The sequence below is a fragment of the Elgaria multicarinata genome, chromosome 3, assembly GCF_023053635.1.
Source record: "Elgaria multicarinata webbii isolate HBS135686 ecotype San Diego chromosome 3, rElgMul1.1.pri, whole genome shotgun sequence".
In the NCBI taxonomy this organism is placed as follows: domain Eukaryota; kingdom Metazoa; phylum Chordata; class Lepidosauria; order Squamata; family Anguidae; genus Elgaria; species Elgaria multicarinata.
In genome coordinates this window covers 148,064,786-148,087,939 of record NC_086173.1, presented here as the reverse complement: position 1 = coordinate 148,087,939, position 23,154 = coordinate 148,064,786, and the positions used below count along the sequence as shown (strand labels likewise).

Genomic DNA, 23,154 nt, shown 5'->3' with positions numbered 1-23,154 from the left:
GTGGGTGGGAGGAGATTTTCCCGTTATGCTCCAGCGGTGAGATCATAGAATCGTAGAATAGCAGAGTTGGAAGGGGCCTACAAGGCCATTGAGTCCAACCCCCTGCTCAATGCAGGGATCCACCCTAAAGCATCCCTGACAGATGGTTGTCCAGATGCCTCTTGAAGGCCTCTAGTGTGGGAGAGCCCACAACCTCCCTAGGTAACTGATTCCATTGTCGTACTGCTCTAACTGTCAGGAAGTTTTTCCTGGTGTCCAGCCGGAATCTGGCTTCCTTTAACTTGAGCCCGTTATTCCGTGTCCTGCACTCTGGGAGGATCGAGAAGAGATCCTGGCCCTCCTCTGTGTGATCTCTCTTAAAACATCTTACAAGGAATTTAAGACGGGTGGATTCCTGCATTGAGCAGGGGGTTGGACTCGATGCCCTTGTAGGCCCCTTCCAACTCTGCTATTCTATGATTCTATGAATTCACTCCCACAAAGTGATGTGCCCCCCCCACCCCCCATTTGGATGGCAAAGGGAGTTAGACAAATTCCTGGAGGAGAATTTGGATTGCTGTCAATCGCTCCTAGTCCACATGGCTCTGTGCTACCTCCAGTATCAGAGGCAGATACAGTCTACTCAGAAGTAAGCCCCACTGAGTTCACTGGGGCTTACACCCAGGTAAGCCCATAGAAGATTCTTGCTGTAAACTGCCTTTAAGCCCATAGAAGATTCTTGTTATAAACTGCCTTTAATTGCTGTAAACTGTCTTTAAGGCGGTATAAGGACCCTTGTTTTTGCTGCGAAAGACAAAAGGCTGTGATCCTATGTACACCTACTGGGTACAAGCTCCATTTAACTTCGCAGGAGTTACTTCTGAGTAAACAAGTATGGGCTTCCTGTGAATGATTGGTAAATATTCTGTGATATTTTCCCTCATTATCCTTGGGATAAAATCATTACAAGGAAATATAATCTTAGAAAGCTGTTTATTTTCTTAATATTGTGCAGGAATTACACAGTGGGAAGTGACACTTGATTTCGTTTATTTCCTTTACTATTTGAAACCTGTAGAATCAGTCCCGATAACAACAACAAAAACAGCCCTTAGCTCCAACCAGCTTTGGTAGGTCTAATTAATTGTATTTTAAAAACATTCTGCTTGTCTAAAAAATTACAGTAACAAGCGTTTGCCTTTACCTTGGCCTTTACAAATGTTTCTATTTATGTTTGCATTTGTTCCATAGCTCACAGGCCATTGAGGAAGACCTTGTGTCGAAAGAAATGCGTCTGGCCAATGGAAACAACTTTACTGAGCATTCTTTGTTGAATTGTTTGATGGATTGATTGTGTTTTTGTACATGTGATAGAATGGTTTGTATATATTATTTTTAAACATTGCCATTCAATCTATAAAATCGTTATTTTTAATCTTCTGCCTTAATTTCTTTGTTGTCTATTGTATTTAGGCTTACTCCCTCTGATACTGGAGGTAGCACATAGCCATCAGGATAAGGAGCTATTGTTAGCCTTCAGGAATTTATCCAACCCCCTTTTAAAGCCATCTAAATTGGTAGCCATCACAACATCTCATGGTTATGAATTCCTTAGTTTAACTATGTACTGTGTGAAGAAGTACTTCCTTTTATCTGTACTGAACCTCCCACTGTGGGCTACTTAGAAATGTTCTTTATAATTCTTCTGTATGTCAATCTTTTATTTAGTCCAAAATTCCTCACCAATCGGCTTCATGGGATGACGTCAGGTTCTAGTATTATGTGTCCAGGCCAAGGGACACATAATTTTGTGAACCGCCCAGGGAGCTTCGGCTATAGGGCAGTATAAAAATGCAATTTTTATTATTATTATTATTATTATTATTATTATTATTATTATTATTGGTACTTCCAGATGAGGCTTTTATCCTACAATCACTCTGCTTTCATGCATGGAATTTTACTGGAGATCCAGACAAGACCGCGTTCAATTTATAGCCCTGCCATTTTTTGTTACCAGAAAAGGTGATTCCGGAGATAGACCTCCTACGGCCAACGTGACACTGCATGGCTGTTACATCTTTTTTCTTAATGGTTTATTGTTCTTGCAAGAACATGCATTGCAAAATGCTCAAAAACTTCATTTGTTCAACAAGTTTAGGATTGGCTGGAAAAGGCCTGGTAATTAGTGATGCCTACACTTTTTTAAAAGGGCACCACAAGATAGAAAAATACTTGTCTGATCTAAATCCACCTCTTCGCAGGGCATTCACTGCCCTGTGCTGCCAGACAATGAAATTAATGGAAGGCAGGTTTAAGAAAATCCCCAGAGATCAGCGCCTATGCATCTGTGGCAGCCAATGGGTAGAGGACACCAGACACTATATGCCACACTGTAAACTGTATGAAACAGCTAGGGAAAATATTTAGAGAAGCTCTTAAGGGTGATTCCTACTAGGGCTGTGCATGGACCCCCCGAACCGCTTCGTGGCCCGATCTGGAACTTCCAAATTGGGCCCGAACCAGTTTGGGCCGACTCGCCCTTCCCCCGCTCCACTCTGTGGAGCAAGATTTGGCTCCGCTGCCGTCGCCGTATGGGCAGCAGCACCGGCGGCACCAGGTAAGCCAACCCCCCGCCCCCTTACCTGTGTCCGTCTGGCGCAGCCTTCAATTGAGACCCTGGTTGAAGCTGGAAGAGAAGGCCACGGCCTCTTCCGGCTTCAAGCAGGGGCCTCATTTGAAGCCCTCAATAGACCGCAATGGAGGCAGGTAAGTCCCCCTCCCCCCTGCCCCCTTACTGGCTCCGCTGCCATCGCTGCATGGACGGCGGCGGCGGCAGGTAAGCCAACCCCGCCGTCCCCTTACCTGTGTCTGTCGTGGTGCATTGCGGGCTTCAATTGAGGCATCGGTTGAAGCCGGAAGCAAAAGCCATGGCCTCTTCTGGCTTCAAGCCGGGGCCTCAGTTGAAGCCAGTGACAGACCGTGACGGAGGCAGGTAAGCCCCCCTCAGCCCGAGACTGCGGAAAAAATGGGCCTAAAGTGGAGGACAAGATCCCAGGCCTAAAGTGGAGGACAAGATCCCAGGCCAAGGGAGGGATCATCTCTCCTTGATCTCAGGATCCCCTGTGCGTCATGTGGACGCACAGGATTTCGCCCCATCTAGCTGTGGCCAGAGTCTACTACCGACCACCTAATCAAGGAGAAGATGAGGATGAAACTTTTGAAAATAAAATTGCTAGTGTTTCAAGGAAGTGTGATGTAGTAGCGATGGGGGACTTCAATTACCCCAATATCTGTTGGGAGACAAATACTGTCAAAAGTGGCCCTTCCAAGAAATTCCTGACATGTGTGGGTGATAACTTTCTCCTACAGAAAATGGAGGAAGGAACTAGAGGATCGGCAATCCTTGACTTGATACTGACCAATAGGGATGACTTAGTGGATAAAGTGGCAGTTATGGGAACTCTGGAGGAAAGTGACCACATCATACTTGAATTCTTGATTTTAAAGGAAGCAAAAGCAGAGTGTAGCCATACATGTACTCTGGATTTTAGGAAAGCTGATTTTAATAAACTCAGAACTATGATAAGTAAGGTCCCATGGCAAGTGGCCCTAATGAGAAAAGGAGTCCAAGATGGGTGGGAGTTTTTTAAAAAGGAAATTTTAAAGGCACAAGAACACAACAGAAGAAACCAATGTAGCTTCACAAAAAACTTAGAGATGTCCTGAAAACAAAAAAGGACACATATAGTAAGTGGAAGGAAGGCCGGGCCACAAAGGAAGAGTACAGACAGGTAGCACAGAAGTGCCAAAATGGCATCAGGAACGCTAAAGCTGAGAATGAGCTGAGAATAGCGAGGGATGCTAAAAGCAATAAAAAGGCTTTCTTCAGATACGTGAATAGTAAAAGAGGAATGAAATGATGCTTCAACTGCTTAATGAGGATGGTAAATTGATATCAGATGACAAAGAAAAGGCTGAACTGCTCAATTCTTACTTTGGCTCAGTCTTCAAAAAGTGGGTCTTTGACCCTCCTGGAAAAAGTGAAGTACAAGCTGAATTGCACTTTGAGATTGATAAACAAATGGTCAAGGAACACCTAATGCCTTCAAACGAGTTCAAATCTCCAGGGCCTGATGAGCTGCATCCTAGAGTAATAAAGGAGCTAGCGGAAGAACCTTCTGAACTGCTGTCTATTATCTTTGCAAAAACATGGAAGATGGTGAAGGCTAACATAGTCCCTGGCCTCAGCTAGACCTAGCAGTCTAGCGGGATGGAGGGGTGAAGATCTTGCGATATTTTTACACGCGGCGCGCAATGATGTTGGAGGGTCACGGCTGCCATTTAAAAAAAATTCTTAAAGAGGAAGAGTGCATGAATGCTTGTGTGCAGAAAGGTAGGATTTTTTTAAAAATTAAACTTAATTCCCCCACACACCCCTGATCAGAGACCCATTTCGCTATGGCCAATATCTCCAAAAAGGGCAAAAAAAAAAAAAAAAGGATCTTCGGAACTACAGACCTGTTAGTCTGACATCCATCCCTGGGAAATTTTTGGAGCAGATTATAAAGAAGTCAGTCTGTAAGCACCTTGAAAATAATGCAGTGAATACTAGAAGCCAACATGGATTTGTCAAGAACAAATCCTGTCAGACTAATCTGATCTCATTTTTTGATCGGGTAACCTCCCTTGTGGACTGTGGGAATGCTGTGGATATAATATATCTTGTCTTCAGCAAAGCTTTTGACAAAGTGCCCCATGGTATTTTGATTAACAAACTAGCTAAAAGTGGGCTAGATGGAACAACTATTAGGTGGATTCACAGTTGGTTACAGAATCAGACTCAAAGGCCTTAGCTAGACCTAAGGTTTATCCCGGGATCATCCCGGGGTCCCCTGTGTGTCATTTAGATGCACAGGGATGACCCCGGGACGATCCCGGGATAAACCTTGGGTCTAGCTAAGGCCAAAGAGTGCTTATCAACTGTACCTTCTCAAACTGGGGGGAGGAATTGAGTGGGGTACCGCTGGGCCCAGTACTCTTCAACATTTTTATTAATGAATTGGACAAGGAGGTGCAGGGAACGCTTATCAAATTTGCAGATGACACAAAATTGGGTGGGACAGCTAATGCCCTGGAAGACAGAAACAAACTTCAAAGTGATCTTTATAGCCTGAAAACAACAAAATAAAATGTAATAGGGATAAATGCCAAATTCTACACCTAGGAAAAAGAAACCAAATGCACAGTTACAAGATGGGGGGTACGTGGCTCAGCAATACCACAAACGAGAAGGATCTTGAAATTGTTGTAGATCACAAGCTGAATATGAGCCAACAGTGTGATGTAGCTGCAAAAAAATCAAATGCTATTTTGGGCTGCGTTAATAGAAGTATAGCTTCCAAATCACGTGAGGTACTGGTTCCTCTCTATTAGGCCCTGGTTAGGCCTCATCGAGGGTATTGCGTCCAGTTCTGGGCTCCACAATTCAAGAAGGACGAGACAAGCTGGAGTGTGTTCAGAGGTGGCCAACAAGGATGATCAGGGGTCTGGAAACAAAACAAAACTTTATAACAGTTTTATAGCGCTTTAAAGCAGTTAAAGCACTTTATAACATTTATTTATTTAAGCATTTTTATGCTGCCATTCAGCCAAAAAAGGCTCTCACGGCGGCTTACAAAAGTATTTAAAAGTTATAAAGCGCTTTAAAGCAGTAGTGTAGATCGGACATAAAAGAACCAGACATGTTTAGTCTGGAGAAGAGAAGATTGAGGGGAGACATGATAGCACTCTTTAAATACTTGAAAGGTTGTCACATAGATGAGGGCCAGGATCTCTTCTCGATCATCCCAGAGTGCAGGACATGGAATAATGGGATCAAGTTACAGGAAGCCAAATTCCGGCTGGACATCAGGAAAAACTTCCTGACTGTTAGAGCAGCACAACAATGGAACCAATGACCTAGGGAGGTTGTAGGCTCTCCCACGCTATAGGCATTCAAGCTGCAGCTGGACAGCCATGTGTCAGGGATGCTTTAAGGTGGATTCCTGCACTGAGCAGGGAGTTAGACCCGATGGCCTTATAGGCCCCTTCCAATTCTACTATTCTATGATTCTAACTAATGTGTTAAAGTACAGAACTCCCCTGTAGGATCTTTTTCACATTTATAACTATCTTTCACAATGACACCAATCTTAGGCTACACCATGCCAGGCTGAAAAGGGTGTTTCTTATAGGTGGAGACTGACAGCCAGCTTCCAAGAGGGCTTTCCAAATTCTCATGAAGAATCCTTCTCTTTTTATTTAAGAGGAGCAATATACAAGGAGGCAACCTAGGTGAAGAGGTTTATGGGGTCAAAGCTCTGAACATCCCAGTTCAGTTAAAAAGATACAGATCGCCTTTCTAAGAACTCTGAATGAATGTAATATTTAGCAGTTTCAGTTCGTCTCATCACTTTAGCCCTATTCAGACATTTCACTCACATCTAGCTGAATACATGACTGGTTGCGCTGAGTAGCTCTGCCCCTGATTGGCTCATGTCACATAGCGCCTCCCTCTAGCATCCATGTGTACAACTGTACATGTAGAGGCCTCCACATGAGCCTGTACCCAGCTGTGCATGTGGAGGCCCCCAGCTGTGCATGTTCACACTGTTTTCATGGATGCCAGGGGAGGGTCTACAGAACATCAGGGGAGAGCAACTTGGCAGGTGCTGCTCCCAGTTAGATTGTAAGCAGAATGCCTGAAAAGGGCTTTTATCACTGTAATGAAATCCTCATTCACAGGAGGTGGCAGTGGCCCATTGCCACAAAGAGAGATGGAGGAGAGGGGAAAACATCCCACATCCCGGGCTGGGCCGGGGGGGGGGGCAGTGGGGCAAGTTGGCACAGGCCTATGATTTTGAGGGGGCCTACTCCGAGTCCCCCTGGGCAAAGTTGCTGCATTTTTCTGTTGTTCATGATGAATTTGCCCAAAGAAAAGCATGTAAAGCATTTCTGAATGTGAAGTGATGTCTTATATACATCTTGAATAAAAGTGCTTGCCATTACCTTTTTTATAAATCTTTCTAGTTTATATGTATTTAGAACTGATTTGTAGTAACTTGCACACACCAAGGTTTGAGGGCCGAAGTGAAGTTTATTGAACATACACAGAGTTTAAGTAGCCAAATCCCTGCTCCTTCTTCCCCCTCCTTCTTGGGTGAGTCATCGTCCATTGTCAGGTTTGAGTAAGGTAATTAACTTTTCTCATTACCAGTGTTTGCTAAATTAGCTTTCCTCATCATGTTTGTTCCCGGGTTTAAGCTGGAAGTTAAACAGGATGCACTGCTTGCAAGACAATAGCCAATTACTGAGATAACAAAGGTGCGATGACCTGCCCATAATCCCAAAGACAGTTTTCCGTCAGAGGGATTCCAGACCCACCATGTCACCCTTCATCTCCCCCTTTTGTCACGTCCACCCTTTATCTCCCGACAGTTTGCTGTCTGCAGACTCCAGGCGTTGTGACATCCCTATACTGATTAAAAATACTTAATGAGCAGGTTGAAATGGGGCCTACATTTCCTATCTGGCCCGGGCCTATTACCAGCTTTGCCTGGCCCTGCCCACATCTGCTTTATGGTGGCCCTCTTATTATCGTACAACATCTGGACAGGTTATTTTGCATACATCAAATGAGTACAGATTCCTTCTGACAAATCCATTGAAGATCTGCACTGCACAGGTCAGAACAGATGCCACTCTTCTTTGCTAAGGCACCACAACTGTCCATCTCAGGCTGCATTCCTGGAAACCTATGAAGAGAAGGATTAAACCATGGTCAGCACATGAAAGTTCTTGAAGAAGACCAGTACCAGCTTAAAGAGTAAGAGACTTAGGCCTTAGCTAGACCTAAGGTTTATCCCGGGATATCCTGTGTGTCATTTACATGAACAGGGATGACCCCGGGATGACCCCGGGATAAACCTTAGATCTAGCTAAGGCCTTATTGTGGGATACATATTTATGAACAAGTCTACTTCATCAGGCGTATGGAGTTTTATCTATATCGCCAAACTGAACGCTACATTAAAACCAAAAGTGTGCTTAAAAGTGGCAGCTTTATTTTTTATTTTTTTCCATACTGCCCTGCTGCTATTTGCTCTTAAAGATGCTGCTTACTGAAAACAGCACTGTCAGAGGCAAATAGTAATGAGAGAGGGCCAATTTCTGGGGAGGAACTGGCAACAAAAGGAAAGTGTTGACTCCTTTTCCTCCCACATTATGGTCAATGGGATTGGGGAGTGGGGTGGCGGTTCAGCATTGAGCACATTTAAAAAAACCAAAGCATGCTGAATGAAGCTACCTCCCAGATATATGCAGCCTTTCCCAACCCAGTGCCCTCCAGCGATATGAGATTACAGTTCCCATCATCCCCAGACAGTATAGCCAATACCCCATCCTCATTACTATATAAGGTGTTCTTTTCAATAAGCAGAACTTTCGGGAGCAAACAGCAGCAGGAGAGAGTTAAAAAAAGAAAAGAAAAAGTGCCGGTCTTAAGTGCTTAATGTAATGTGTAGTTTGGCCAAAAGGATAAAACTTCACCTGATGAAGTGAACTCATTGAATAATAATAATAATAATAATAATAATAATAATAATAATAATAATAATAATAATAATTTATTTGTTACCCGCCTCTCCCTCTGGATCAAGGCAGGGTACAACACGAATAAAAACACCATAAAATACATACAACTAATTCAAACGTTTAAAACCAATTCATCATATTATCCTATATTAATCTGTTACCCTTTAAGGAGCTATAAAACTCTTTGCTATATGTTCTGTGCAAGGTAGTAAGTTGATAAATTAGTCAGAGCTCTTATACCTTTCACAATGGTATAGGCATGGTAACGTCAACCATTTCATTATTTGTAGCTCCTCTTGCAAGTTTATCTTGCAAAACTATTGCTTTACAGAATTTTTCCTAGATAGAGGTTTGAATACTCACAATGTCCGATTTAAGGGAGAGTCATTTATCCAGATCCATTTCTTCTCCTGCGGTGTGACATGAAGCCCAATCCATACTTTCTCTACTATATTTTTCTGTAAGAATTCCTGTAAAATGCAATTTAATTTTCAGAACAAGGATTGCTGTCTGAGCCTACTTACGTTATTATCCATTACCAAAAGCTCTACTTTGCAGTATGTGTATTCATTTACTCAGCACAGCCCTGGATTAACCCTTAAGCAATATAAGCACGTGCTTAAGGCACCAAGGGAAGGGGGCACCACAGAGTACCGGTACCATAGCGGAAGCCATCTAATTTTAAGGAATCCCAGATTCATAGAAAGGGCTTAGCGGCATATTCTAAGAGTGGCAAATTTTTAGTATTTGTAGGGTGACCATATGACTGGATTTGCCAGGATTTGTCCGGGTTTTTGATGACAAATCCGGGAGGGGAGGGGAAATCCGGATTTTCCCAAAGAGCAGCTTTAATGGGAATTAACAAAAATGCTTATAACTCCATCATTTTTTAAGATAAAGACATGAAACTTGGCACGATGGTAGCTCCTAGAAAGGGCTTTAGTCATACCAAATTTGAAACATATCTGCTCATCCATTGATTTTTAAGGATTTTTTTTAAAAAATTGAAGTTTTAAAATTATTATTTTTAAAATAATCATTTTTAAAGATAAAGAGATGAAACTTCATACCATGATAGGATTTAGGTAGAGCTTTAGCCACACCAAATATGAAACAGATCCGTTCATCCATTGATTTTTTAGGTGTTTTTTTTTTAAAAAATTGAGGTTTTAAAATTATTATTTTTAAAACTGTCATTTTTAAAGATAACGAGCTGAAAGTTGGCACCATGATAGCTTTTAGGTAGAGCTTTAGCCATACCAAATTTGAAACAGATCTGTTCATCCAATGATTTTTTAGGATTTTTTTTAAAATTTGAAGATTTAATATTTTTTTAAATGTTATTTTTAAAGATAAAGAGATGAAACTTGGCACCATGATTGCTTTTAACAAGGACTTTAGCTATGCCAAGTTTGAAACAGATCTGTCCATCCATTGAGTTTTAGGATATTTTTTAATGGTTGAGGTTTTAAAATTATTATTTTTAAATGTCATTTTTAAAGATAAAGGGCTGAAAGTTGGCACCATGATAGTTCTAAGGAGAGATTTAGCCATGCCCAGTTTGAATCAGATCTGTTCATCCATTTTTTTTAAAGGATTTTTTTAAATGTTCAAAGTTTTAAAATTATTGTGTTTTAAAACTCCTGGAGCCATATCCTTCAAACTCAGGTTGTCAAACCTCCTCTTTGGGGTGTTGCACATTGAGCAGTTTCAGCCCTTGGCATTAAGGTGATCTCCAGTCTTTAGGTAAGAAGTCCTGGGCAAGCAGGGCACCTTTCCTGTTGCAGATTTGGTGTGCAGTCAGGTACCTGGAGCTCAGCAGAGGCAAGGCATCCACAAATCAAAATGTGGGAAAGGAGAGGTCAGTCAAAGCAGCCCATAGGGCAAAACAGAATGGGCCAGAGGCCTTTTTCTCAAATTTCCACATCATGGGCGATGAATGGTCATCTTTAGAGAAAAACTCTCATGACCAACAGTGAGGTGCCAGTCGAGAGAGTGGCACTCTTCTTTGCGGATGCCCTGTTGCTGCGAATGTTGGAACCTGGCATATCATTGCTTTGTTTCGCTACCACTTCCCTTCCACTTCACTTTGTACACTTGCGAGCTAGGCTCTGACTGCACTGCTGGGATGCAATGCAGAACATTTGAAGTGCATACCAGAGAAAAATAGATAGATTTGTGGCTTTGGCTGGCTAGCATATCTCTTAGAGACTGAAGACACAACTCAGAGATGGCTGTAGCCGAGCCCTGAGAGGCTGCTGTACCACACAGAGCCTTTTTAAGAGTGTCTCAGAGTCCAGTTTTGGTGCAGGCAGAGGCGGCTGGTGGTGGAGTTTTTTTAAAAAAACAAGAGTCACTGGATGCAACCAAGCCATAAGCTGTTGTCCTACCCCCAGCCACAAGGTACAAGTGCACAGCCGGGCTGGACCATTGGGAGACTTTGGCAGAGTGAGAGGGGGTGGGGGATTATTTGAGGCTGGAAATGTTGGTAGGCTGGCATAAGGCAGAGAGAGGCTGAAGGCAACCCAGATGCACCTGTAGCTTGGCCCTGAGGCTGGCTTGCCACACAGAGTGTTTTAAGAGTGCATCAAAGTTGTGAAGGAGGCGGCTGGTGGCAGAGGTTTTTACAGTATTGGGCAAAAGGCGGGATATTATAATAATAATAATAATAATAATAATAATAATAATAATAATAATAATGTAAGAATCACCAGACATGACCAAGCAATAACCTGCAATAAGCAATATCCCAAGCCACAAGTGTGCAGCCTAGCTGGACCATTGGGAGACTTTGGGGTGGGGAGGGGGAGAGGGAGAGAGAGAGAGAGAGAGAGAGAGAGAGAGAGAGAGAGAGAGAGATTGAGGCTGGAGGCTTTGGTTTGTCTGCAATGACTTAGCGTGAGAGACAACAGAGGCTGCACAGACAACCCAGAGACATCTATTGTAACTTAGCCCCAAGGTGCTGGCATGAAACGCAGGGCATTAGGAAGAGGGTCTCAGAGTCACATGTTTGTGCAGGAAGTAGACAGGAGTTCAAAGTCTGGAGGTGCGAAGTGGTGCCAACACACAAGCCTTGAGAAGCTAATGTATATAAGTGAGAAGTGTGAATGGGCAAAGTAGTGTTCACTGCCACAACACCCACCCTAATGTTAGAGTAGAGAAACTTGTGACAATTATACACAAGCTTTTTTAAAAAAATTGAAATTAAAAAAAGCCAGCCATCCGGCCGGCCAGTAGCAAACCCTGTTAACAACAACAGCAGCTTGCAATGAGTGAAGATACAGGGCCTTGCTAGACCTACCAGATAATCCGGTGGGGAGTAGGAGCGACGGCGCGCTGCAACTAGCGCGCGCCGTCGCCCTTTTCTAGACGTAACACGCGACAGGGTAAGGGAAAGCCCCGTTGCGTCCTCCAGTTTTTTACATCTTAAAGGGCCATGTGCGCAGAAGCGCACCAATGGAAAAGGTAAGTGATTTTTTTAAAAAATAAAGGGTTCCCCGCTCCCCCTGTTCCCCCCCCCACGATGTCTGATGCCAGAATTTTGAAAGGCTACTTGTGCACAGCTCTACAAGGAACAGTTCCCACAATCCATATTGGTCCTACATCATTGGCCCTGTTCAGACAACACGCTAAACCATGCTGCTTAACCACAAAATGGTTAACGAAATGCTTAACCATGGTTAACAGTGTTGTCTGACAAACGTTTTACCTAACCATCTGCCCTGTTAACCACATTACTTAACCACAAAAGAGTTGAAAGTGTTATCTGCAAGCATTCCACATGTGGTTAGCATTAACCACAGCTAAACATGGTTAAGCTAACCCCAAAGCCCAGAGTGTCATCTGAACCAGGCCATTATCACCTACAGTGTCGGTCAGCAGGGGCAGACCTGAAGTTATGTGCACATATATATGGCAGAGCTTGGAAGTTCCCCTGTGTTCCCCTAGTCCAAGCACCAATGGAATTTGTTTACCTTCTCTTCCTCGTCATGTATCACTAGCAGCTGAGATTTCTTCGCTACACAGTCTCCCTTGCTCTGCATCCAGTTTTGAATTGACTTAGAAAACCAGTAGCATTTATGCCTGTGCAGCAGCCATGTCACAGGGCACAGATGGCAACTTCCATTCTCTAAGAAGGAAAATAAGAATTTTATTTGCATTTATATCTCACCCTCTCCCTGCCTCTCAGGCAGGTTAACACCATTCTGAAAAGAAAAGAGAGGAGGGAGGATTTAAAATATATTGTATACTTTTAGCATCATTCATTCAGTTTCACTATTGCCCTGCAATAGAGCTCTCAGCAGTTTCCAAAACTCTATTAACATGGTATTCACTATTGGCAGAAGAATGACAAAACATCTTAACGGTATAATATTTTTTAAAGGAAGACAGCAAATGTGATACCTCCTGAAAACTCTCTACCCAATTCCTTCCCAATTGAATATAGTTGATTTAAAAGTTAACACAATGGAAAACAAAACAAAACAATAAACAAATGTGACCCAAAAGAGTGAGCCGGGGTGCAGCCGCCTTGATGCTCCTTCCCAGAGTCTATATGGGAAGGAGTGCAGTTGCATGTTTACAGGAGCCGTGCCCACCCACCCAAGGCATCTCAGAGCATCTGCGCCCCCTCCTCTCTGGTAAGCGGGGGGGTTTTTTAAGGGGAAAAGGTTTTGTTTGTGTGTTTATTTAGGGGGGAGTAGGGGAGATGCTATCCTTCGCATCTGAAGATTAAGAAGAAATAAAATGGAGACCGGACGGCGGGGGAGAGGAACAGGGCAGCCAGAGTGAGCTCAGAGGTAGGAGAGCCAGCTGCCCTGTTCCTCCCCCCTCCCTGGTGCTCCTGGCAGCAGCAGCTGACTCCATGCTGCCTCGTTCCTCTCTCCCCAGCTGTGCTGCTGGGAGCACCAGGTAGGGGCAGGGCCGGTGCCAGACTATTTTGCGCCCTAGGCAGGTGAGCTACTTTCACCCACCCACACTCACCCCAGCGTACCCGGGCGCAGGGCGCCCTCTCGCCCGCCCAGCTGAAACGAAGCCAAGATGCTGGGGGGGGGGGGCGGGCGGCTTCGGAACGGTGCGCCCGGCCGGAAGCCACTCTGGGAGAGCGACTTCCGGTCACGCCATTCCAAAGCCGCCCATCCATCCCCCCACCCCAGGGTCCTGGCTTCGCTTCAGCTGAGCGCCCACCCAGCTGAAGTGAAGCTAGGACGCTGAGGAGGGTGGGCAGCTTTGGAACGGCGTGCCCGGAAGCGCCCTCTCAGAGCCGCTGTGGGAGAGCAGCTTCCTGGTGCGGCGTTCGGCACCCCCTTACCTTGGCGCTCTAGGCAGCCGCCTGAGTGGCCTCTATGGTAGCACTGGCCCTGGGTAGGGGGGAGGAAGAGGGCAGCCAGCTCTCCTACCTCTGAGCTCACTCTGGCTGCCCCATTCCTCTCCACCCCCATCTGCCCCTTCCCCCTTTTATTTTTTTCCTTAAAAAGCCTCCACAGAGGCGCGGAGGCTGGCTCTGAGCTAAAAAAGCTTGGGTAAGTCCCCAACTTTTAAAGCTTGGAGCTTTGGGGCTTTGCCCTGGATCCCTTCAGAGTGGCGGCTGCGTCATGTAACTCACCTGTTGCCACTCCGAAGCTACCCTGGGGTAAAGCGCCCGTGTAGACGTCCCCTAGGAAACTCCATTCTGGTACCTCACTTTCTTGGATTTCTGTCCCCACCCTCCAACAATCACTTAACATTTTGTGGCCACTGAGCATATCCAAACCTCATTGGGCTGTTTAAAGATTTTTCTAAATGTTTTCGAACTTTGGCAAAACATGGGGGTCTGCTGCTACCTCTCTCTTTATTTATTTATTTATTTATTTATTACATTTTTATACCGCCCAATAGCCGAAGCTCTCTGGGCGGTTCACAAAAATTAAAACCACAATAAAACACCCAACAGGTTAAAACACAATTACGAAATACAGTATAAAAAGCACAACCAGGATAAAACCACACAGCAAAGTTGATATAAGATTAAAATACAGAGTTAAAACAGTAAAATTTAAATTTAAGTTAAAATTAAGTGTTAAAATACTGAGTGAATAAAAAGGTCTTCAGCTGGCGACGAAAGCAGTACAGTGTAGGCGCCAGGCGGACCTCTCTGGGGAGCTCGTTCCACAACCGGGGTGCCACAGCGGAGAAAGCTCTCCTTCTAGTAGCCACCTGCCTCACTTCCTTTGGCAGGGGCTCACGGAGAAGGGCCTCTGTAGATGATCTTAAGGTCCGGGTAGGTACATATGGGAAGAGGCGTTCCTTCAGATAACCTGGCCCCAAACCGTTTAGGGCTTTAAATGTCAATACCAGCACTTTGAATTGGGCCCGGACCTGGACTGGCAGCCAATGAAGCTGGAAAAGGACTGGCATAATGTGATCTCGCCGGCCAGTCCCTGTTAATAACCTTGCTGCCCTATTTTGTACCAGCTGAAGCTTCCGGACCGTTTTCAAAGGCAGCCCCACGTATAACGCATTGCAGTAATCCAAGCGAGAGGTTATCAGAGCATGGATAACTGTAGCTAGGCACATAGATTGTGCTGTTTCGGCTACATAAACAACAGCATTCACACCCGAACGTTAGCAATAGAGGGAATGATGTGACACTATTCGATCCATTTTAAAGGACTGAAGCACAGAGCACAGCCAAAGGTATGTCCCTGAATCTGGGAGGGGGGTTGGGTGGGCGGAGTGCACAGAAATTGAAATGCTACTTTCAAATGATTTTTTATAGTAAGCTTATTATGACCTATTATAAATTGAACAATACATTGTCTGCAATGCTCCTAATAATTAAAATTTGAGCCATAGAAACAGCAGTTCAGTCGAAAACTGCTCCCAGGACTGCACATTCTGGAAGTGACCACTAGCTGTCACTATGGGGTGCTCCTTGTGTGAATAAGTCTGCGTGATGCCTTATGACTGTCTTAGGAGACGAACAAACCAGAGATCTTGGTTCAAATGTAACACTAAACAAACCATTGCCGCTCCCATTGACAGCAGGAGCCAAGTGGAAGCCATTGAGCAGCTTGTTCATTCATAATAAAATTATTCTGGCTTATTATGTGCCAACCAGACCTCTATGTTGAGGATAGAGGTTTTTGGCTGGGGTCCAGGTTACCTAAAGGATGGCCTCCTTCTGTATTTACTTAAAGTCAGATGAAGAGCTTATCTACTTTTGGTTTCATCGCAGAACTGTATCTACTATATCTATTCTCTGTTTCATTGAAGAATTGAGCTCTGAGATCCAGGCTTTCCTGGATCCCACTACATAGAGCTTTTCCACATGTATGATTTACTGCACGCTCATAGTCACTCACTGAAGTTTGTATGTCCTTTTCATGATGCGATCAACCTCTGGTGCCTCTCCCTCCATTTTCAAGTGAGAATCCGCCATTTTATAAACCCGTAAGAATGCTGTAATGAGTCCCAGAAAGACTGTGGGATCTTTGCTAAATGTGGAGAAGTCCATAACCTCTAAGTGGTATAACAGAATAATGTAATTATGCAAGTGGGGAAATGCGTTTTGTTTGGGAGTTGAAAAAAACCCACCTGTATTTTTCACACTCCAAAAAACTCCATGTAAGTGCTCTTTAAATACAGAAGCAAAACTGGAGGGTCACAACATCATCTAAAACACTCATAAAGAACCATGAGCAAGGCATGATGGGTGCATAATAAATGCATTGTGTATAAAAGCTCTCAGGGGCCTTTCTCAGAGTGCCCCTGCCATGTGAGGTTTGGCCAGAGAAAGGGCCTTTTCCAGCAGTGGCATGCCCAATTATTGTCTGCCCTTCCTAAAGAGGCTTGCCTGACATCTATGCTATAGTCCTTTTGGTGTTAGGTGAATATCTTTTTATTCTCCCAGGTGCTTTTATAGCCTTTAAAGGTTCTTTAAAATTGCTTTTATGATCACCAGTGTCTCATTTTCCACTCTATGTACTGTTCATTGTTGCTAGTTTTATTTTATCTGTTTAGTTTGTACTGTGGGGGAGATTTTAATTTATTTGATGTTTTGGTTTTCATGTTTTATGATTTTAAGTTTTGTAAACCGCAAGAAGGCTATGTTGGGCAGGCGGTATACAAGTGCTGAAAGAAAGAAATATGTAACGATATTTGGTAATGACTTGGAAATTAATTATAGCAGCAGCCAAAGAGGGGCAGAATGATGTAGTAGAAACTTGGGGCACGGTGGCTAAATATTGAAAGAATTTACCTGTGGATGCTGTTGCAGCCTCACACAATTTTTGTTTCAGGATAGACTTGAAATCCTCCAGGGTTTTGTTTCTTCCATCATGACTGTATTTATGTGCATTATGTGAGAACAACATGGCTCCTTGTTCAGGATGCTGTGAATTTTTATTCATAACTGGGGTTGGGGGGACGGGACGACACACACAACAGAATCCAGGCCAATCTCAGAATTAATCAGAAATCTCAATGTAAAAACAATCAATCATAAAACTCACAAACAACAAAAAACAGTGGAGTATAATATTAAAAAAAAGCATCAACCTAGATCCTCAAAATGTAAAGTGATTTTTAAAGTAAAGATACCATCATTTTCTTCTTTGCTGGAATTCATGCCATATTTCAGTATCACTGCAGATTTGGGGGAGTCGGGGGGAGGGGAAAACTCATCAAAATCCACTGTAAATTCTGACAGATCCGAAGGCCACCCAGTATTACGCTAGTGCCTTACTATGCCTGAATCAGTGGAAGCTGGTGGCCCCAATTTCAGTGGGGTTGTGACTCTATTCTGTGCTTCAGTCAGAAACAAGCCAGAACCCTAAAGGAGCTATCCAAGGTGCTGAACCTATTTGAGGGATCGGGTTCAGCACTTTGGATAGCTTCTTTAGAGTTTGGCTTGGTTCTGTTTGAATCCCAGAATGGATTCATAGCCATACTGAAACCGGAGCCACTAGCCTTCACTGGCATGAATACTGTCGCTTCGGCCTTCTTCTTCACCGTTGAGGATTCACTGAAGAAGTGACAGCAATGAAATGGTACTCCTGATCTTGACCAGCCCTCTATACTTCTGCCTGCACATGCTAGTATGTTTCCTCCTAACAGTTGTTTTCAGGAGCCATCAAGCATTTCTTGGTCGCGTGCTTTTGCTAGGAGGCAGCTGATTAACACTCAATATAACATGCCAACCTTCCCCTAACCTGGGATTCATCACATTGGCTTCAAATGGGCCTGCTCAGAGTGTGTGCATTCTCATTTTAATAGACCAAAACTAAATCTGTGGGTGTTATTTCTCTTAAGAAGTAACTTTTGAACTTTTGTAGACTGCAGGGACAACCTTTTCTATATCTTCTTCTGCACCTTTAAAAATTCCAGAGAGATAGTTGTGTATTGCAGCGAAAGCAGTTGCACATCTTGCAGTGTCTTAAAGACAAACATTGCCACAAGGTTCTATATTGCCCTCATTGTAAATGTGCAAAATCAAAATCATTTCAACTCTGATCCAAGCTTATCACTTATTATTTATATTGTCACTGTTTAATTATTTTTAATTGTTTAAGAGACCTTGAGAGCACTGCTGTTTGGAAGTGGAAAGGTAGCATAAAATGTTCTAATACTAACATTGCATTTGTCTGGCATTATTGTTGATTCCACAATTAGCCTCTACATCATCATCCATTCTAAAGGTAGATTCTGTGCTTTAAGGTAGATTCCTGCATTGAGCAGGGGGTTGGACTTGATGGCCTTATAGGCCCCTTCCAACTCTACTACTCTATGATTCCTCAAACTAGGATTTTTTAAAAAAAATGAAACCAAACATTTTAACAATCAGCAGGGCAACCTAAATTGTAGGCCAAGGGGGAGTGAAGTGGCAGAATATTAATCACTTCCAAAACCCGCCAGCCCATGCCAGATCCTTTCTTTAGCCTTTCTTTTTTGGAATTCAGAGCCCTATTGGAGCTGGATCCTATGGCCTTTCTATGCAACAGAGGGCTCATCTACACCAAGCAGGATATTGCACTATGAAAGTGGTATATGGTATGTGTCATGGGCCTCAACAGTTGTCAGTGCACTTCAGTACCACTATAAAGCAGTAGTGTGGCTCCTGCCTTGTATATATACCGCTTTGATACTGTTTTCATAGTGAAATATCCTGCTTGGTGTAGATGAGCCCAGAGAGGCTTTGTGTGTCTAAACCTGCCTTCATCCTGGATCACTGAGTTTCCCTCTTCACTCTGCTGTATGGAATTTCTAACTCAATTATGGAGTCTCATGCAAACCTCTACCATTAAGATACTCACCGCAAACTCCCAGCGCTATCACTGCTGCCACCAAGATGATGTTTCCAGCCCATCCAACCTGCAGGACAATCCAATGCCAGCGAGGGCAAAGTCGGTGTTCTGCAACGTGAAAGCAGGTGAGCACATTGGGGAAGATGCTCCAAGACAAACCTGGATCAGATTGCAGGCCCCACGTTGCAGGGCCCCAACCACTGGGAACTCTGCTTATGGACTAGAAACACAAGGAGCTTTCTTAAGACGACAGCATTGTTCCATCTAGCTCAGTATTGTTTGCACTGACTGGCAGCGGCTCTCCAAGGTTTCAGATGGGGCCCTTTCCCAGATCTAGCTGAAGATGCCAGGGATTGAATTGGGACCTTGTACATGCAAAGCATCACTCCCTCGAATAGCAAACTCAGGTGGTGGGTGGTGACAGAGTTGGAACCAAAATGGGGGCCACTGAGAAACAAGGTGGTTTTGTTAGAACAGAATGATAAATTTGTAAAAGGATCAAAACGCTATTTAGCCCAATGGCTGGCACTCATCCATAGATCAACATGTGCCCTAAACTTCTCTGCAGCATCTATAGTGCACTGCACCCTCTATTGCCAAATTATTTTAAATCTTCCTCCAGCTGGGTACATGACCCCCTTCTCCCCTATTGCATGATCCCCTATTGCAATAAACATCCCATTCCACAGTGGGCAACTTTTCTGGCAAATGTGCCACAAAGCAACTCCCAAACATAAGACTAGCTCTGCCATTCTAGCACAGCCACTTTTACATATGAAACTGCCACCACATACAGTGTGGTGGCACTTTGGCACTATTGAGCCAGGAAATAAGAAGCTGTGTCATGTCCCTGCTAGAGGAATCCTCCTCAGAGGAGGAAGCAGAACCCAGACAATTTAAAGCTTGTCTGCTGGAACATTGGTCTTGGGTATTACTTAACCTGGTGGTCAACTGTATAACCAATATAACTCCCAGGAACTAGGGAGACATATCAAGTATTGGCACCAGATCAGGAAGACCCTGGGCCTTCAGGGGAGACGGCTCCAAGGTCTTCCCTGACATGGGGAGGGGACTCTGACCCTCAGGAGTGGCATCACCTCAAGCAAAAAGCCAATAGGCTTCCTGTAAGAAGGAGTGCTTGTTTGCAAAAATGGTCTCCTTGAGAGAAAGAACTCCTCCTGAGAAGGACTCTGGCCAGAGAGCTTGGATGGACAGCAGCTGAGACTGGGTGGGACTCGGCAGCCTTTGTGAATAAAAGCTAGCAGTGAGAGCTTGCTGGTTGCTGGAAACAATGTCTCACCACCCTTGTCTCCCCCCTGATCCTCTGTGCCATGACCTTAGACCTCTGCTTGACCCTGCTACTGGATTATGTATGTAATGAACTGCCTTTCTGTATTTGACCCTTTGCCTGTTTGACCACTCTTGCTTTGCCTGACTCTATATATTAGACTGATTGCCTGTGCCTTGACCCTGTGCCTGTTACCTGGACTACTTCTGCATTTGCCTGAACTTAAAGCTTGTCTGCTGGAACATTGGTCTTGGGTATTACTTGGCCTGGTGGTCAGCTGTATAACCAAGAATGCTACAGCCAGTGCAGGACAAGCTGTAGTGGTGGGAAACCTTCTTTATTTCAAAGCTGAACCATATGAGTTTGGTCCAAACCTGTTTGGGTCCATATTCCAGCAGTGGACACGGACCTAGTCAAAAGTAAGTGGTCTCACAGGTATGAACCTTACCATTAAGGGGGAAATGGTATTTGAATCTAGGCATTCTCCTTCCGCAACATATGCAATGTTCCCTCTATTAGCTTTGTCATTGGGGGACAAAGTGAAATGGAGGACATAACATCAATACCTCAGAGTCAGAGAATCTGGGTTGGGGAAAATCTAGAGGTCTGCACAGAAAGACCTGGAGGTCTGCATTCAGCCCATAGGTTAGAAGTTCCCCACCTCTGCTGTATAACATAGGCCCTGTTTGGAAGACACCTTAAAGGACGGCTTTAACCATGGTGGTTAAGCCAGAAAGCCAGGCTGTGTTTAGAAGACACCTTAAACCATGGCTTTAATCAAGGTGAATAAGGCTTTGACTTAACAACTGCGGTTAAAGCCATGGTTTAAAGTGTCTTCTGAACACAGGGAGAGGCGGAAGGGAGAAGCGCCACTGAAGCTGGGCGAGGAAGAAGAGGTGAGGCTCTGGTGCTAGTATCAACAGTAAAACTGGCTTTAATATAGTTATTTAAAAAAAGGTTTTCTTGACAATGTATCAAAGATGCACTCGATGTTTCGGATTACTGCGAACCCTTCTTCGGGAGCTTAAATAGATTAAATTACTATACTGTTATAAAAAATGTACCTTAAATTGTACAACATAGCATATATCAAACGACATGGACAAACCCTAAGAATATAGAACATCTTGCTAGCATTTCAATTGTCTCTTACCATGACCACTGGATCTCTAGTTGATGTAACGTATTTTTTACCTGAATTATGTTCACATCGATACATAAATATCTTCAAGCCGCACATTCACTTTTAAAGAGAAAAACTCTCTGTGAAGTCACTTTTACAATCCAGTCAACCTAAGACCAAATAACCTGACCCCAGTTCCAGAGTGAGTCTCAGAGTAATGCAGTTAAGCAATGCTACTCATTGTCAATCTTATACAGTATGCAAGAGAAACGATCAACCTGTAACGCAAAATGTTTGTCAAGTATTCTTTTGGCGTTCTCTTGTATGAGGCAGTGGCCTCTCTAGAATAACAGTCTGCATCACCTGACCCTAATCGTTACTGATTTATAACTGCCCTCAAATCTCAAAACACTGCAGCCTTTGTGATTTTGTAAAAACTTATCTCATCTGAAAAGTTCACCGCTTATGGTTTATAACTGCTCCACTCTAAGGAATCATTCAATCTTTCAGGTGCCATTGATTTTAAGGTAAGGATCCAGAAGAGTTCTCCTTTACTTAGTGTGGCTTTCTTCCCTCTTATTTTTTCAATAGCCCCAAACCGCATGGAATCTGGTGGAGGTCTGTTACCTGTGTAATGTTTTACGAGAGGCGCTCCTGTTTATTCATGCCTGTGATTGTACAAATGCTCTCCTAGCCTAATCTTCAGCACTCTGGATGTCTTCCCAATGTATAATTTATTGCAGGAGATGGCGTAAACCACTCCGATGGAATTACAATTAAGAAAGTCTTTCATGTCCATCTGTCTGCCACTGTGGATATCCTTGAAGGAGGAAATCTTGGTCGTAAATTTACAGTAGACACAACTCCCACATGGATGAAAGCCTTGTGGCCTTGGTAGATTGTAAAGCATGGGTTGGACTATGTTATTATTTTGACTTATAGAATGATCTGTGTGGATGCGACGGTCTTTAAGGTTTTTTGTCCTCTTATATGCAATCAAGGGTCTAGCAGTTAGACCTGGAAGGTCCTCCAGTATATGCCAATTGGCACGGATGTGTGGCTCCAGATGTTTAGTGACTGGGTTGAATGGCAATACACAGGTAACCCTGTTGTCTTTTGTTCTAATTTTGGTTTTGAGATTGGACCGGTGGCTGAGCCCTGCCTTGTACATGGCTGTCTGGATGATCCTGTCTGGATAGCCGCTGTGTTGTAAACGTTTCCTAAGGTTTTGTGATTCTCTAGCATAATCTTGATCAAGGGAACAATTTCATCTGAGGCGAAGAAACTGGCTGTACGGAAGGTTGTTTTTTTAAAATGCATTGGGTGGTAACTGTCGTACTGTAGAAAACGATTCTCGTCTGTGGATTTATTATAACTTGTTGTCACAAACCCCTGTGATTGTTTATGTATTTCTATGTCAAGGAAATGGATCTGATGTGTACTGAACTTGCTCTCGAAGGAGATCTTTACATCCTGATTGCTAATCCATTCTAAAAAGATTTTTAATTGTTCTTCTGATCCATTCCAAATCAGGAAAATGTCATCAATGCACTGTAACCATGTTGTTATTTGGTTACCCAGGATGTTCTCATAAATGTATTGCAACTCAAAAGCCTCCATGTACAGATTGGCTATTTCTGGGGCCATGGGGCACCCCATGGCTACGCCTTTTTTAAAAAAACATTTTTTTTGTTGTTAAAGGAAAACACAGCCTTTTTGTCTTTGTCACCATGGTTAAAGCAGTGGTTTAAGGTGTCTTCTGAACACAGCCTGGCTTTTTGGCTTAACCACTGTGGTTAAAGCCGTGGTTTAAGATGTCTTCTGAATGGGGGCAGAGAGTTGGAGAC

At 43.7% G+C, this 23,154-nt stretch overlaps 1 protein-coding gene across 1 annotated transcript; it reads right to left on the bottom strand.

Moving 5' to 3' along the window:
• Positions 1 to 8,972: 8,972 nt before the first annotated feature.
• LOC134395508 (killer cell lectin-like receptor subfamily B member 1B allele C) lies at positions 8,973 to 22,966 on the bottom strand. Its single transcript, XM_063121671.1, has 5 exons — positions 22,885 to 22,966; positions 18,906 to 19,004; positions 16,853 to 17,005; positions 12,588 to 12,742; positions 8,973 to 9,083 (listed from the first exon to the last, which is right to left on the bottom strand). The coding sequence occupies exons 1-5, from the start codon at positions 22,964 to 22,966 to the stop codon at positions 8,973 to 8,975; spliced, it is 600 nt and encodes a 199-aa protein (XP_062977741.1).
• Positions 22,967 to 23,154: the final 188 nt, after the last annotated feature.

Coding starts and splice junctions, on each gene's coding strand:
- LOC134395508 (XM_063121671.1), bottom strand. CDS start 22,966: ATGGGGTGCCCCATGGCCCCAGAAATAGCCAATCTGTACATGGAGGCT. Junction 19,005..22,884: donor CATTTATGAGAACATCCTGG/GTAACCAAATAA, acceptor TTCACGTTGCAG/AACACCGACTTTGCCCTCGC. Junction 9,084..12,587: donor TACATGACGAGGAAGAGAAG/GTAAACAAATTC, acceptor TGCATTTTACAG/GAATTCTTACAGAAAAATAT.